This window comes from Glycine max, chromosome 20 (assembly GCF_000004515.6).
Source record: "Glycine max cultivar Williams 82 chromosome 20, Glycine_max_v4.0, whole genome shotgun sequence".
Classification (NCBI taxonomy): domain Eukaryota; kingdom Viridiplantae; phylum Streptophyta; class Magnoliopsida; order Fabales; family Fabaceae; genus Glycine; species Glycine max.
In genome coordinates this window covers 37440129-37457532 of record NC_038256.2, presented here as the reverse complement: position 1 = coordinate 37457532, position 17404 = coordinate 37440129, and the positions used below count along the sequence as shown (strand labels likewise).

The 17404-nt window shown below is 27.8% G+C and overlaps 2 protein-coding genes across 2 annotated transcripts; both read left to right on the top strand.

Moving 5' to 3' along the window:
- Positions 1–5236: 5236 nt before the first annotated feature.
- LOC100778512 (cysteine-rich and transmembrane domain-containing protein WIH2) lies at positions 5237–6651 on the top strand. The gene is made up of 3 exons (XM_003555948.4): positions 5237–5542; positions 5666–5852; positions 6481–6651. Exons 1-3 carry the CDS (start codon positions 5491–5493, stop codon positions 6524–6526), a joined length of 285 nt encoding a protein of 94 aa, XP_003555996.1. The 5' UTR covers positions 5237–5490; the 3' UTR covers positions 6527–6651.
- Positions 6652–13565: 6914 nt separating this feature from the next.
- LOC102663369 (sulfhydryl oxidase 2) lies at positions 13566–17404 on the top strand. The gene is made up of 7 exons (XM_006605938.3): positions 13566–13822; positions 16107–16131; positions 16226–16318; positions 16419–16600; positions 16831–16900; positions 16994–17065; positions 17165–17404. Exons 1-7 carry the CDS (start codon positions 13638–13640, stop codon positions 17183–17185), a joined length of 648 nt encoding a protein of 215 aa, XP_006606001.1. The 5' UTR covers positions 13566–13637; the 3' UTR covers positions 17186–17404.

Sequence of the window (17404 nt, the reverse complement as noted above, 5' to 3'; positions counted from 1 at the left end):
ATCCTGCTTAACCCGCGAGTTATGTGGTCCGTGGGATTCGCGGGTTGGCATGTAAACCCGCTTACTAAGTCCAAATATACATTTTTAATTAAAAAGTGAAAGTATTAGGCAATGTTGTGCATATTAAATAAGACAAAAACTTAGATGTAATTTCTTTACTAGATTAACTTTTAAGTGCTATCTATATTGTTTTTTAAAATTAGAACTAGCTAATAAAGTTTTATCTTAAAAATATGTATAATCTTTTAATATAAAATTTTATTACACAAATTACTAAGTACAACTTCAATTTTAATTGAAAAATAATTCAAACATTACTTAAGAACCAGTACGGTAAGAGATGTATGAACAACATTTCGTAGCACACATTAATTGCAGGACAAGTGCAGCTTTAAAACTCATTCATTAAGTGTATGTGATAAAACATTTACTTCATTCAATTAAAAAATCATTTGTTGGTGGAGATGTTTAAGTTTCATATTTTAGATTTATTGTTTGAATTTTCTTTTGTTAAGACATTATTTATTTTATTAATGTAATTGACTAACTGTTTAGATTTTATTTACATTTATGTTAAACTTAATTTGATTGTGTTATATTTTTGTTGAAATTGTAATTTTTTTAAGATTAGGCCCATGGACCGGGCCATTTGACCCTCGGGACGCAAGACATGGGCATATTAATTTATTAGGTCCATGTAAAAATGAGGCGCGGGCTGACCCGGTTCGCTGCCAATGCAAGTTTATGCGAACAGACCTTACGCGAGACGGATTAGTCCGCTTACTCATCCGTAATGCTCAGAGAGAGATATGACACATAGGTTATATTTAATAAAACTAGTTATGAGTTAGTTAAAAACTTATAAGTTATAAGGTAGGAGATGAAAAATGGAAAGTTAACTAAAAATTTATTATAAGTCAATTGATTTAATTGAAAATATTTAATAAGATTAGTTGATAAGTTAATTGGTAAATGTCAAATGACATAAAAAGACATATTTAATATTTATAATTTTTGAATTTTATTTCTAATAACTTATAATCTAAAAAAGTAGGATAATAACTTTTTAAATTTTGTATTATAAAAAATGATAAAATTATTATTTTTTTGAAAAATTAAAATTGAATTAAATTAACTTTATTATAATTGTGTTGTTTAAAATCATTTGTTTTAACATTTAAATACTTTATTAATAGTATCATCTTAACACAGTAAATAATAAATTATTTTTTCTTTCTAATTTTCTTAAACATTCAATTTTTATTTCTAGGATAAGAACTTTTATGAATACATTTCTCACTTGCATAATTACTAGATATTTATAAGAGTTGATATGATTTTAAGAATTTTTAACTTTGGTGTAGCAATAGTAATTGATCAGATTGATTATCATTTGTGTTGTGTGTATATAAAGGGTTATTTCTGACAATGAAAAAAAATTAATTAAATAAAAAATAAAATAAAATTTTAAATTAAATAATAAAAATAAAATTAAGAAGATAAATAGTTAATAACTTATAAACTAATTTATTTTTCAAAAACTAGTTGAAGTAATTTATCAAAATAAGACTGTATATGGTGAAAGGAAATTATAAATTCCTCAAGACTTATCAAACATATAGTTGGCACAAATTAATCGTTGTCCTTGAATAATTTGTTTCCCATCCATGCTGGATATTAAAAATTACTTTGAATATCAATTAATTTAAGTCAAGTCAATTTGATCAGAAGAATAAAATTCTTTCTACACTTTTCCTTTAAAAAGTTACACATTAAGTTTTAAATTTCTTTTATGACGTGTTTCCAAATTTAATTAGTTAGGAAGCCTTTGAATTTTTTTTTAAAATTATACTGTATTTATTTGTTAGGTCATGACGACTTTTTTGTCATTGCAATGTTTTTGGGGAAAGACTATTTTATTGCTTTTAATTTATGGCTGCAAGACTAGTCTTTTGTCCTCCATGTATCGAAATATGGGCCCATGCAACTTGCAAGTAGGCAAAACGCAGACAGACGAAGACGAAGACTAAAACTGAGAAGAAAAAGAGATCCAAATAAAATAAGTTTTTTAGATTATTTTTCCATCACTATTTTTTTTTGCAGTCAATCACTAATTCTCATATATTTAGTAATTTATTTACTTCAAAATCATCTACAATGTGGTTTAAAAATTGTTGAACTGCATTTTTTTAATGATGTAAATATTTGAGTTCCAAAATAATATTTATAAAAATAGTAAAAGTTTATTAGCCTATCCATAAAGAAAATAATTTAGCACTTTGAAATGTGAAAATCAAAATATATTTGTAAATTGTAATCTAAATACGTTACATTAGTCTTAGTTGAATAACAAAAGAAAGAAGTAAGAATGAATTTAAATAAAAAAAATATACAATAAAGTATTTTTTATTTTAAGGATACAAAAAACTAGTTAATATTTTTATAAAACTGACACTTTGATTAAAGTGAAACAAAATTACAAAGAAATCATCAAAATGATGTTATTTTGAATTATTTTAGACTTTTTTTTTTTTCACAGCTAGCATCCGAAAGTTTTTAAGTCAAGCGGCAAATTTCACGTAGTTTTTTTTATAAAAAAAAAAAAATTGAAGGCTAAAATTAGTCCTTGAAAATTTGAGATTTTTTATTTTAATTTTTATAAAAAATTCTTTACTTTTCATCTGTCAACAAATTAAAATTTTGTTTTTTTATCAATACTATTATTATGTGATACTCATTTACAATTTATGTGTTATTTAGTGTAACATCAAGTTACCACCGCAAATTTTGGTTTTTTTTTTACTGTTAAATTTGGGTTAATGTTATCCTTATAAAATAGTAACCTGTTTTTTTTCTGTAAAATTTGTTTCATTGGATTCATCAACATAAAACCCATAAAATTCAACTAATGTTCAAATGGGTTATAAATATGAAGAAATGTGAGTCTCACAAGGAAAAAAAAATATAATATTAGATTTTTCACTTCACACACAAATTTTACCATATTTATATTTGCTTTTTAGTTCAAATATTAGTTATATTTTGAAATTTTTCATGTAAGCGAATTTAATCGGTAAATATATTGTTCAAAATCTATCATAAAATTGAAGAATATGATTGTTTCGTAAGAACAATATTCACTCAAATTTTAGAGTTAAAACATTAAAATGAATATTTTAAAAGATGAAGGACCATAATTAATTTTAGTAAAAAAAAAACAAGGGACTAATTTTTTTTTAGTTATAAATAAAAAAAAATTATATATATATATATAATTGATATCCATTTATGCCATCACTCTAATGACATCATTTATTTAATTAACATTTATTCATATAACATTGTTTTGAATACAAATATGGTCCGTTGAGGATGGTTGTGAGTTTTTTTTAATGTAATTTTCAAAACAAAATACATTTAACAAAAATGGAGTTAAATTGATTTTTAATTCAATTTCTAATTAGTTTTACATTTATTATCAAAATCAAGAAAAAAATTATAAATTTGATTTTTAATTTTAAAAAATACATTTTAACTACCATTACCACCACAACCCATCGTTGCCACCTCCACCACCACCATCACACTGTCATTGTCACCACTACCATCATTCCATCACTACTTTTGTTGTTTCCATCGTCGTTGTTGCTACTATTGTCACTATTCTATTCCACCACCACTCATAATTTTAAAAATTGAACTAGTGATTGATCTAGTCAAGACATTGGGTGAGTTGGTCAATGGTCTGACAAGTGAGTCATTAATTGATTTGCTTGGCTTGATCTTTATCAAAAAATAGAAATAAAACTTTGTACATAACCCCAATTGACCCGCATGACTCAACGCGTTTTCCCCCTCAAGTGTGACCCAATTTGGGTTTTGTGGGTCATTGGTATAACCCCAAACTCAATCGGGTCGTATGAGGTTGCACCAAGTTTAATGCATAATTGATCTGATATGCAACTCGACCTGACTAGACCTCTAGGTCACAATTAAATCAATCCAATTGGTTGAGTCAATCCGAGTTTTAAAGCAAAGTCATCACATTACCACTCCACCATTGTTGTCGCCATTATTCCAACCCACCATCATCGTCACCGCCATCAACACCCTTATTATCACCACCACCATCAACTTTGTCACTTCTATCTTACTACCCCTTCCTTTGTCATTATTTCATAATAGAACGAGATAAAATAAAATGAAATTCAAAACTTAAATTGGTTTTTAAGAATTTCAAACCTAAAAACAAGAAACTATCCTAAATGGGGCCTAAAAGTTTCTCTTTTTTATGTCATGTCATTCACTAAATACATGTCATCATAAACCAATAAGAAGTTAGAATTACTATTAAATAGGTTAACTTTAATTATTTTTTGAAAGCCTCGTTTAATAGGATTATAATATGACAATATATAAGAATATAATAAAATAAAAGCAAGATAAACTAAAATTCTATCAATATTTGGTCCATTTATTATTTAGATTAGATAATCATGTGGTATTAATAATAACAATAATATGAATAATAATGATAATAATAAAGATACTAATCATTACAATGTAAATGAAAGAATTTTAAAATTGTTGTCATGTTAAAAAATAATTACATTAATATACATAAACTACCGTAAAATAAATAGTAATAGTTTTAAGTATAGAGAATAAAATATTGAAATTATAGATTAATAAAATCAAACAAATAATTAAATCATCTTAATTTGAGTGAGAAAAATTAAATAAGAAAAAGGTAAAAAAAATAAAAAATAAAAATGACAGTTATGAGATATAATTATTTTATTTTAAAACTAGTAAGTGACCCATACATTGGCATGAATACCTTGAAAAATACAAATAACAATACAAGTAGACTATATAGTTATACTATTATACAATATTATTATTTCTTAAAAAAACAAGTAAATGAACTAAAAAGTAATATAAGATAAAAAAACAAATCATTCATTCGTACAAATTAAATTTAATGATGGTGTAAAACAAAAGTAAATATTATATATCAAAACAAAAATAATAAAATTATATTATTAAATACATAATAATATGTCACAAAAACTTGAGAATTAAATAAATGTTGAATTTAAAAAATTTACAAATCTTACTTCCACGTTACAGTAAATTTAGAATTGGGTGGCGCATACGCGCATTTGACACGGAATATACTGGATTTCAATTACCTAAACGAAGGAAAGAAAGACGAGAAAAGGAATCGAAGGCGAGGAAGTTACACAAGGCAACAAATTATCTTTCCGAGTGTGACGTGTGACGATGACACGTTTGTTCCCAGTTGCCAACAAGCAAATAACACATTATAATAGTGAGGGAAAAAATGGAAAGAAACAAACAGAGCATAGGAAATAGCTTTCCTCGGTTATAACCTTCAAGGTGGAAAGAAAAACCCACCCACTATCCCAATTCCAATAAATACCTTCCTCTCTATATTTTCGCACAATACCCTCTCACCCTTCAACGATGAGTTACTACAATCAGCAGCAACCACCCGTCGGTGTTCCTCCTCCCCAAGGTTCCATTCTTAATTTATTCTCTCACCGTTTTTTTTTGTTAAGATTAGATTAGGTTTACACTGTTACACGTTGGATTTTCTTGAATTTTTGTCTCACAGATTTCTGATTATGATGACGACTAGGTTACCCACCGCCGGATTCTTACGGAAAGGACGCGTACCCTCCGCCAGGGTACCCGCCGCAAGGAGGATACCCTCCGCAGGCGTATCCAGCACAGGGGTACCCTCCACCCTACGCGCCTCCTCAGTACGCTCAGCCTCCGCCGCAACAACACCAGAATTCATCTGGCCCAGGTTGCTTAGAAGGATGGTAAGTCTCTCTCTCTCTCTCTCTCTCTGCATATTTCTGAGTGAAGGTGTTCGTGGCAACTCAGATCGGGATTCACTCGATTGATTGCGGTTGCGATTACGGGTGCACCATCATCTATGGTGCGCCCGCCCGCGGCTGATCATTGATTAGCTGTAGTTGCGTTGTTTCACTGCTGTCATCTGACGCGACACGCGCGCACGATACTCGAAGTGGATGTCATCTTTTTTTTTCGCCGGGCCCCGCCACTTGCGGGTTTCTTAAGTATGATGTGCCAAGAGGAACGAAAATATTCATCGTGTAAATTATAGTAGAACGTAGAAATATCATAATTTTTTTCTCCTAATAAAATTATTTTTATTTTTAATTCTAAGTTCTTTAACCAATCTTATGGCTCCGTTTCTTTGCCATTGAGAAAATAAGCATTGATAAATCTTTCTTAATTTGAAATAGGAAATAATTTATGATAAATGCAAACTTTGAATTTTTAATTGAGAAGACTCGATTTTGAATTTTCAGTCTCGTCTGTTTTTTTTTTTTTGGTAAAACGAGGAATCGTTGCGATTCTTGTGTGAAATTAGTGAGAGTTTGTTCAATGCACGGGTTCTAATTTTTTGTTTAATTGTTGCAGTTTGGCTGCTCTCTGCTGCTGCTGTCTGTTGGATGCGTGCTTCTGAGAGGAGAAGAGGTTGCTTTGCACAAATTGGATTTGAAACTGTGTTTTGACTTTGAATATCGTCGTTAGTTTTTATTATTCTATGTTGATTTACATTTCGTGGATATGAAATATTGCTTCGAAAGATATGTTCTGTTTCATTTACAGGATTCTTGACTTACTGTATTTCTTGTGTTTTGTTTATATTGGCGATTATTATAAAAACCCTCTAATATCACACGAATCTGCATAATATTTTTTCATTTGCTGAATGCATTTGAAAAATTTGAATTGATCTGAACCATAGAATGCTTTGATTAATTGATGGAGCTATCAAATTTGCAAACAGAGAAACCAAGTAATAATGGATTCAGTTGCGTACGAAAATAAATGTGTAGCACGAAATAGTTTTGCTTTAGCAACTTTCTTTGTGATGATATATGATGATGATGCGAATTGCACTTTAGCTTTGCCTATAACGTGTTCTGGCAGCTTATTCTCGTTATTAACTTTGCTAGTGGAGTCCCCAAAATATTCGACAGTTTATTCCACCCGTGATCATTTCTTTTCTTTTCTCTCCCTCCACGAAGCACACTTAAAATTGCTACCTAATTTCACTGTTTAACCTTTGTTCGTGGCTTATTCTGTTGTTAGTGTTGACAATAGTTGTGTGTGTAATTCACACATACCTTTACTATCCCATCACAATGTTTCTGGTAAGAGAAACAGAGAATTACTAAACCAATTGATAACAATCCCGTTTTTATTTTACACTAGCTACACAATTTTCCGGCTGTAAAGACTAAAGAGGGAGATTGTACTCAAACACTTCTTGCGATAAATATATTAAACTAAGTTGATTTAGACGAAGTCCACCAAAAAATAAATTGATTTAGACACCATACAGAAAAAAAGGGGTGTGTAATACAAATAAGGCGTGTCGGTTTGTAATTCAGTATTTGGGTGATAGCTAGTAAAATTCAGATTAAAAATCTCTTCTGCGCGTCAATGGGATATTAATGACAATTTTGTTTTTGCAAAATCTTTTATATTTTTTATTATTTTCTTTGGGTGGCTTTTAAGAAGAGTCTTCTTTCATGTCTTGTAAAGTTAATCAAAGAATAACAAAAATCAAATGTTATGTATTAAAAAAGAATTTAATTTTCTAAATTTATTTTCTTTAAAAATATTTGGACAAACTAAAGTGAGAGTTTCCTATAACAAAAGCTATAGCACCTTGAACCCTAGATAAAGATTTCATGTAGAGAAACAATGGTTTGGTGTAAGAAGTTCCGTTGGAGACGGTGACATTCTCTCACGAATGACTCAATGTGTCCCACTGCTGTGGATCTGCAATGTTTTGTGCGGCAAAGCGTCCCCCTCTCCCTACATTGTCCATTGTCATTATGGCCAGAGTCAGGTTATGGTGGTGGCCAAAGGTTTGAACCTTGAAGCTTGAGAGGGAGAATGGGGATGGATTGCATGTGGCAGCTACGAGGGTTGGATGGGGAGGAAAAGATCAATCTAAATTGGGTAAAATATGCTTACTCATATCATCATTTATTTAATGTGTCATATTATTAATTCACATAAGTGTGATGTCATTCATAAAAAATTATTCGTCTAAGTGATTCTAAACTCAATCTTCTTAAACACAAGATCTGAGGTTGGATAGTAAGGTTCTTGGACAAATATTAGTTCCTAATATCATAATTGGCTGGTCAACCACTAAATTATACTATAATATATTAATAAACATCATAATTAGTACCGGGAAGCAAAATATTGACTGATCAACGACATTATCTAATATTTAAAATGAACTAATTGTGTTATTTGTACTTTTATTAAACATATAGTCAAATTGTTCAACATAAGTAAGTATTAAATTCATTAAATATAATATATTTGTATTTTTTTATTAAATGTTATTTAGGATTGACTGGTCAACCACTAAATTATAGTATATAATATGTTAATAAACATCATAATTAGTACCAGAAATAAAGTTGACTGATCAACCACATTATATAATATTTAAAATGAACTATTTGTATTATTTATTAAACACATATAACTTATATAGTCAATTTTTTCAACATAATTAAATATTAAATATCAAAATATCAAGAGATTAGAAAATATTTTCCAGTAGTAAGATAAGAGCTTTTGTTTTGTTTTTTTTTAAAAAAAAAAACATATATGTCTTCTAAGGTCTTTCTTTCTTAAATAGACAACAAAATATATACTCTTAAAGAAGAAAAGAGATTACAGAGTTATATAAAGAAGGCAGGGATTTTAAGAGATATCCTGATACGAGAGATATACATAAATGAGAGATTATCAAAGATTTCTTAACAACTATAAACCTAATAAAACATGCCATAAATTATATTAATATACATTAACATTAAATTCATTAAATATGATATATTTATATTTTTTTATATTAAATGTTATTTAAGATTGACTGGTCTACCACTAAACTATATATAATATGTTAATAAACATCATAATTTGTAACAGAAGTAGAATTAACTGATCAATCACACATTATATAATATTTAAAATGAACTATTTTGTATTATTTATAATTTTATTAAACATATATAACTTATATAGTCAAATTGTTCAACATAATTAAATATTAAATTCATTAAATATAATATATTTATATTTATTTTATTAAATGAAACAATTAATTAAAGAATTAGGGATGGTAACAATTGATAAGCACATGAAACTAAAATTTAGATACATTTACACTTTTGCTCAAGTCTAATTTGCTTATGTATAAAAAGATATAGATAAAAAAAAATATAAAAAAACTCCCATTTATGATATATCACATTCCCCCACTAAGAAGTAATTACCGAAGTACTATAAATATGTAGTAGAATGTATTAATTGAATCCATTGAGACAATAAGCTATTGTTTAAGTCTAAACTTGACAAACAATTCATCAAAACAAGACATATAGAAATGACTTTAGTCAAGATAGCGTTTGCAGTGATCTTTTCTGCTATAATAGTTTGCAATGGTATTTTCTTTCAACATGCATCTTAATATTTGATCAGTATATGAAAAAACATATATAATTCTAGGAATGTGTCAGGTATTATTTAATTTGTATATCTTTTCTGTGCAGCGCTTGATTTTACAAGGATACCAAGAATGACAACTCCGGGTGAATGTCATGAAAGTGATGAATGCAACTTAGTTTTACCTAATTGCAAAGGAAGAGCAATTTGTGACAATGGTATTTGCATGTGTGTTGAGAACAAATCAAGCTCGAAACAAGAGTGTCAAACAAACACTGATTGTGAGTCTCATTGTCTTCCACCATGTGATATTCCATATTGTGATATAAAAAATGCTGTATGTAAATGCTTTTGTTAGGCGAGTAACATGTGTTGAGATCTGATTAATAAAGATGTAATTGGAAATAACTTTACATCTATAGTTATGAATAAAAAAGTTAAATGATTAATTAGCAATTTCAATTTCGTGATTATTATTTTACAGTAACTAAATTTTTTTTGGTACCATATAATTAACAATGTGTTATTATTGATTGATTTAGTTTACCTAACTTATTTATGGACAAGTAATTTTTTGGTACCATATGGAAATTATTTACTTATGTTTTCATGTTCTTTTTTCTTTTAATTGTAAAATGTTCATTGTTTTAATTTTGTTTCCTCTTTTAAAATATTTGTGCAAGGAATGCTATTTTTTTGTTTTCTTTGTTTCCTGTGCAAATATTTAAAGCATGAAATAAATTAGAAACAAGGTGATAATTTTGTAATTAAAAAAAGAAAACTGGAAATGAAAAAAACACGTCCTTATGTAATTTTCTCTTCGGTTGTATGATAAAGGTTATTTATGTATTTAATAAATTTCCTATGATCAACAGGCTTGAATTCTATAAAAAAAAAATGCTTGAATTAAAATTGACATACGATGAAAATATACTACATATAAGGAGGTATGAAACACGTCAAGAAAAACATCTAAACGATAACAATTTTTTTAAAAACTCAAACAAGGAAAACATAAATATGGAGACCGAATTGCGGTTTTTAAAAAAATTCTATTGACAAAGTAAAGTAATTTTTGGAAAAACTTTGCCAAAGAGGTAAAATAAATTAAAACATTGCAAAGAACAAGTTTCTTAAAACATAATATTTTGTTTTCCAACACATTAAAGAAGACATACAGTTGGTTTACATATCCTTTGACCACTATTCACATTAAAAACATATGTACATTTAATATACGTATATTTTTCTTATTACATTAAAAATATTATATTTAATAATTTATAATATTTAATAAGTGTTTAATGTATGACAATAAAAAATAATTTTATATTATCGTTTAATCACAAATAATCGTTTGAATTATTTTAAAAGTAAAGAAATTTATTATATAAGATGATTTGTAACGAGATGATTGTGGAAATTTTTTACATCAGTGCTTTTCTCATTTAAAATATTATTTAAGTTAATTATATAATATATTAATAAACATTATAATTAGTATTGCAAATAAAATTTACTATCCGACCAAGTTGAATACTATATCTGTTAACTATATTATATAATCAAATTAAACAAAAATGATTAAAGCATGTAATTTATATATATATATATATATATATATATATATATATATATATATATATATATATATAAAATAATTCATATTGATTATGTATATAATGTATTTAAAACAATTTATTATATATAATTTTTAAACACTGTATTTATTAATCTTATTCTCTAATAAAGTTTCACTTAAAAAATTTCTGTAACTCTTTAAGGCTTACCTTTTATTACATTGATTGTTGAGCTGAAATTCGAATTCTAATAAGAAAATAGCACTAATAGCACCCAAGTATTTAAGTTTTGTCCATTTTTTTGGTGTCATTTGTTAGCTTTTGACACTTAAACTTTAAGAAGTCAAGTTAGGACTTGAGAACAACTTTAAAGATGAGGTGGAACATCATAGAAAAATGCTAATAGTACATTCTTCAAATTTTTTTAACACTTCCCCTATATATCATTGATTTTTTTTTTGTAATTTTTCCTTAAATTTTATTACTGTGTCTTTCTTCATTTTATAATTTTTAACCAATAATAAATTATATATTGCTAGTGCTCATCATTTATTAGAATATTTTTAAAAATATTAAAAAATAAAAGAGTAAAAATTACATGACCAAAAGTTAAAGCCAATAAAATTTAGACAAATCACATGACCCCTTAACTTTATCGATAAATATTAGGGTCATACTCTCTAACACACTTTTTTGAACACACTATATTGATTGAAATTTATTGAAAATTATAAAATTCAATGAGTTTCACATCTTATTTAATGATTCTCCCTCTCTCCTTCACTTGGAATTTTGTAATTTTCAATACATTTAACAAAAAAAGAGAGTGTGTATGTTAAAGAGTATGTTGCTAGCACTCTTCAACTTTATTTTAGGTTGTAATTTAATCTCTTATTCATTAAAAATTGTAAAATGGTCCTTTAAGTAATTTTCTTTTATAGCATGTTTCACTATTACAAAAAAGCTTTCTTCATCAGTTATTTGACATTTTTCATGATGATTTTCAACCATTTTTGAAACTGTCATCATGGAAAGTTAATATTTTTCACGACAGTTTTCAAATCATTTTAGAAACTTGGTTTTTACATCGGTTTGCGTAGAAATCGTCTTAGAATACTTTTTTAAAAAAATTGAGAATTCTAAGATAATTTTTTCCAAAATCGTTTTAGAAAATTTTTTTCAGACAATTTTTTGAAAAACCATCTTAGAATGTTTTTATATAAAAAAAATTTAAAAAATTTGAAGATTTTAATACGATTTTCCCAAAAATTATCTTAGAAAATAGATGGTTTTTTAGAAATTTCTAAGACGATTTTTCCAAAAATCGTCTTAGAATTCTCAATTTTTTAAAAAAACACATTAATATGATTTTTCAGAGAATCGTCTTTTTAAGACTGTTTTTGAAAAAATCGTCTTAGAATATATATATATTTTAAGATGATTTTTTGAAACATATGTTGTTTTATTTTTCTTTTCTTTAATGTTTATTTACCACATAATTAAAAGTTGTTAATTTTTATGATAATTATTTTAAAGAATAAAAATAGAATTTAATTAAAATGTTATACCAATAAATTGTAAATAGGAGGCAACATAAAACAATCCTCCTCGAAACAAGATTCCTCACGAGTAATCTTTTTAAAATTTAATAGCAATAAGATAAATACATAACAGAATGATCCAAATTGGATAAAATTGTCGTTAAAAACACTCACTTCCAAAAAGGTTTTGATAAAATTGTCTTTTTAATGATAATATTTTAAGATGATTTTCGGGAAACCATCATGAAATGATAGTCATTCTAAGACTATTTTCGCGAAACCATCATGGAATGACAGTTTCCAAGACGATTTTTGTCAAACCATCTTTATTGAAAAATCTTGTATTAACAAAATTATCATTGTCTTATATATTTAGACGACTTTTGAGAACTGTCGTTAAAGGTGTGTCGTAAAAAAATATTTTTTTAGTAGTGTTTATTCTTTTTGAAATTTGTCGTTTTTTTATTTATTTTGGGACACAATTTTAAATATTTTTTTAATTGATTGAAGACATGAAACTTGTCTCATTTGATGTGCTGACATGAAATTTATAGAACACAATTAATGTTTATATAAAAAGGACATAAACATAATAAAAATTACACAAAAATTGTCTCACTAGTAATTTTTTGCTTGATTTTGAGTTTTTTTTTTTTTATAATTTTTTTGATTGCTTGTGAGACACACTTATTATACAATTTTCATATGATGTATGATCCATTTTTTTCTGCACATTAATTAAGTTTTATAATTTTGATGTAGGTGAATCAAATAAAATAAATTTTGTCATAAATAAAAAAAGAGAAATGTTTAGAGTCGTGGCCCAAAATCCAAAAATGATCGGTGTTACTTAAGGAACAAATTTGCAACTTTAAATAAATAATTAAGACCGAATTACTAAGTCTGTCTTGAAAATTGTCGCCTCTCTTCAAAACCTGCATAATCCTTTGTTGCTCGTCTAGGGACTAGGATGGAGTATTTACGTTTAAGTCTGTTTCTGTGCATGCTGTCACTGTCAGCGACTTCGCCTTCTTCCTTCGCATCGCCAAATTCGATCCGTGCCGATTATGCCGTTAATCTGAACGCAACGAACTTCGATGCTGTTCTCAACGATACCCCCGCTACTTTCGCCCTTGTTCAATTCTATGCCCATTGGTTAGTCATATATATCATATCGTAATAGTGATTTCTATTGAGTTACTAGTATCGTATTTTATGTGTTTCTATTCGCGGATTTGTTTCAACTCTCTTCTAAGTCAATTTGAATTAACTTCTCAACTAGTAGCAAATAAAATGAACCATCAAGTGTAATAAATTAAACTTCACAAATCGGTTCAAAGATTATTTCTCAGAAATATTAGCTTATTTGCCAAAAGCTCTCTTTGAAAATTGACAAAAAATAGGCGATTCTTTTTTCAAAATAAGCTAATGTTTATTTTAAGAGAAACGATCTCGTTTAATGTTGTTATTTTCTTCACTCCTTCTCATCCATCTATCGCACACTTGATTTGATTCATACCCTAGTTGCCTTCCCTCTTCAGTTATAATTTTCTTGTTTTCTCTCATCTTGCCTTCCCTCTCGTTTAATGTCTAGTGGAATAATTAATTTTATTTTCATCTTGATCTTTCTATGAATATTTGTTCTGGCCTATATCTAAGCTTTCCCCTCGTGGCATCCTAATCTTGTCAACATGTAATATATAGGCATAGCCATGTTTTCAATTCATTCTCCTTAAAACAAATTATGGCATAATTCTGAAAAAGGAATTCTTATTAATAATTAAAATATACATAGAGGGGTTACTGCACATTATTTTCTAGCTCAAATTTGATTAAGATAATAATCCCAATTAGTTACTATTCGTTTTTTTTAATTATCAGGAGTTCCTATTTGTGAAATTCTCCCTTTTTATTCTTATTTTCTAAACTATATTCATACTCTTTCAAGAAACATGTGGTGAATTTTGGTGACTTTAGATACCTGCATTGCAGGTAAGTCTAACAAATAGATGAATTGAATAAATTGTATTCAACTTATAATAGATGGATCAAAAGTAGTCCATTAATCTTGTATTGTCAATTGCGAAAAGCTAAAAATATGCTATATCACACACAATATATATATATATATATATATATATATATATATATTAAAACTAAAGAAATTGAACATAAAAACATTTATTCATTCTCTCTCGACCCTTTCCTAATATAATCATCATTATTGTTTGATAGTAAGACATATCCTTTAATTTCTTCCGAGTCCTCAAAAGATGTCTCCTAAATTTTGAAAAAAAATTAGAAAGAACAATCTTTTTATGGAAGAAGAGAGAATGAGAAGAAAAATGAAAAGAACATAAGAAATTAAAATTTGGAAGCAAAAAAGGATAAAAAAGGAAAAGAAAGAGAATAAGATTTAAGAAGAAAGAAAAAAAAGATTAAAGAGAAGAAAGAAAAAAAAAGAGAGAAAAAGAGAGCATTGCTACCTTATAAGAACAGTGGAGAACGGTGGAGTGAGCGTTCTTTTGAGTGAGAAGAGCTCACGTGATGTTTAAGTTTTGGAAAGAAATTGACGTGATAAAAGGTTGCGTGGCATGGGAATAAAAGAAAAATGTTGAGCTTATTTTAAAACTAAGGAAGCCCATTTCAGTAAAAACTGAATACAATTTGTTTTTTTTAAGAAGCTAAACCAACTTGTAGTAGCTAGCGTGTTTGGATTTTATTAGGTTTTGAGGGAAAGTAATTTTTCTCCCTTTTCATAAGCTCCTCCCTCAATAACTTTTCAATTATAAATTGTTTTGAAGATAAAATTAAGTATTTTGTTTTTATTTAAATAAAATATACTAATCCAAACACACACATCGTTAACATCCTAATTGTATATCAACGACTTAAATATCAAAATGAAAAAGTATTCATAGACATCTAATATGTCATTAGACACTTAGTGAGAAAGTAATAAAAGAGAAAAATTATAAGTATTATAATGTGAAATAAAAAAAGAGAGAAAAAACTATAGATGTTTATTAGGTGTATGAAAAATATAAGTTTTTGTGTATCATTATTCTATCAAAATGACTTCAACTGAATATTTCCAACCGTTTTTAAATCCAAGGATTCATGAATCAATGAATGTGCATGCTTTCAGTCATGAAAAGGAAAATTGTCTCTTTTTATAGTTAAACCTCATAAAAAAATTCCTCGATATGCTTGAGGAGCATATTATTTCACTTTGGCTTCTTATATTTTCTCTTAGTTAAAATGCTAATGTGAGAACAAAAATTCAAAAGAATTTATTTACCTTCTAATTGAACTCGAACTCTTGCATTCCTTGGGAATATTTGTTTTCCAAGTTCTTTTCTGCATATAAGTAGATTTAAAAGAATGAAATATAGGTAAAAGAAATTCTCATTCCCGTTGTGTCCCTTGATTCTCTCAGGTGCCCTGCATGCAGGAATTATAAGGTATATTGTTTGCTAAAAATGATAATTATTTTTTGGGCTTTTTTTAATGAACATTTAAACTAATAACTATTATCTCACTGAAATTTTAATGCAGCCTCACTACGAAAAGGTTGCAAGATTATTTAATGAACCTGATGCAGTGCATCCAGGAATAATATTAATTACAAGGGTAGATTGTGGGTTAAAGGTGCGTGCTTCTTATCTTACTTAATTAGGTGTGGTTTAATGTTTATACTAAACATGCCTTGGTGATTGGTTACTTCCTGTTCAATTTTTTGGTAGCACAGATAAATACTAAGCTCTGTGATAAGTTTTCTGCTGATCACTATCCTATGCTCTTTTGGGGTTCTCCTTCTAAATTTGTTGGTGGTGGTTGGGAACCTAAACAAGAGAAAAGTGATATACGTGTGATTGTTGGTGCACGCACAGCTGATCGGTTGCTTGATTGGATCAACAAGCAAATAGGCAGGTATGAGGCATAAATAAATTCATTATTGGTAAAGTTATGCTATGATAGGTGAATGTTTTATTTAAGCCAGACGATATATATTAATTCGGAATATCAACATTATAGACATATAATGGACTATAAACTAGACACTAGGCAGTAAGGAAAAATCAAATTTCTGAGCACAAGAGTCTAGAATTATGAGGAAGCATTTCAATTGTATGCAACTTACAATATTCATAATGTTACAGTTCATTCGGCCTGGATGATCAGAAATTTCAAAATAAGCTTCCTTCATCCAATGATTCAGACACTGTACAGGTCCTTTTCTTTCTTCACAAGCCCACATATTTGATTTCCTTTCAATTTATATTTGAAGATATTTTTACTTATTGGTATGCATGACTTGGGAAGATTGCAAGAGCTATCTACGATGATGTAGAAGAGGTAACTTCTACAGGTTTTGACATCATCATAGAGCACCAGGTAGATCATCTATTTACCCTGAATCCCTGATTGGCCTTTTGTGCACATTGTGTTGGATGATTGAACTAACAATTTATGTTTGTCAAATGTTAAAATCAGGAACTCGTGCTTCACTTATAAAGTGAATTCTACCTAAATCTTTACAGAAGATCTTTCAGCAAACGACATGGTGGATCCTTTCGGATATGGAAATTAAAATTAGCTATGTTGGCTTGTAATTGAGTACTTGGGTGATGGCAATTAGTTTCAAAACATGAACTCCTAGAACCTGAAGCAAATTGTATAATCTAAAACGCAAACACCAAGAAAAGTACAATTTCAATAAAACATATTGTTAGA

What these genes read in the sequence shown, in the direction of transcription:
- LOC100778512 (XM_003555948.4), top strand. Translation starts at nt 5,491, where the DNA reads ATGAGTTACTACAATCAGCAGCAACCACCCGTCGGTGTTCCTCCTCCC. An exon ending in CGGTGTTCCTCCTCCCCAAG is followed by an intron (nt 5,543 to 5,665) that starts GTTCCATTCTTA and finishes GATGACGACTAG; the next exon opens with GTTACCCACCGCCGGATTCT. An exon ending in CCAGGTTGCTTAGAAGGATG is followed by an intron (nt 5,853 to 6,480) that starts GTAAGTCTCTCT and finishes TAATTGTTGCAG; the next exon opens with TTTGGCTGCTCTCTGCTGCT.
- LOC102663369 (XM_006605938.3), top strand. Translation starts at nt 13,638, where the DNA reads ATGGAGTATTTACGTTTAAGTCTGTTTCTGTGCATGCTGTCACTGTCA. An exon ending in CTGCATGCAGGAATTATAAG is followed by an intron (nt 16,132 to 16,225) that starts GTATATTGTTTG and finishes ATTTTAATGCAG; the next exon opens with CCTCACTACGAAAAGGTTGC. An exon ending in ATCAACAAGCAAATAGGCAG is followed by an intron (nt 16,601 to 16,830) that starts GTATGAGGCATA and finishes ATAATGTTACAG; the next exon opens with TTCATTCGGCCTGGATGATC.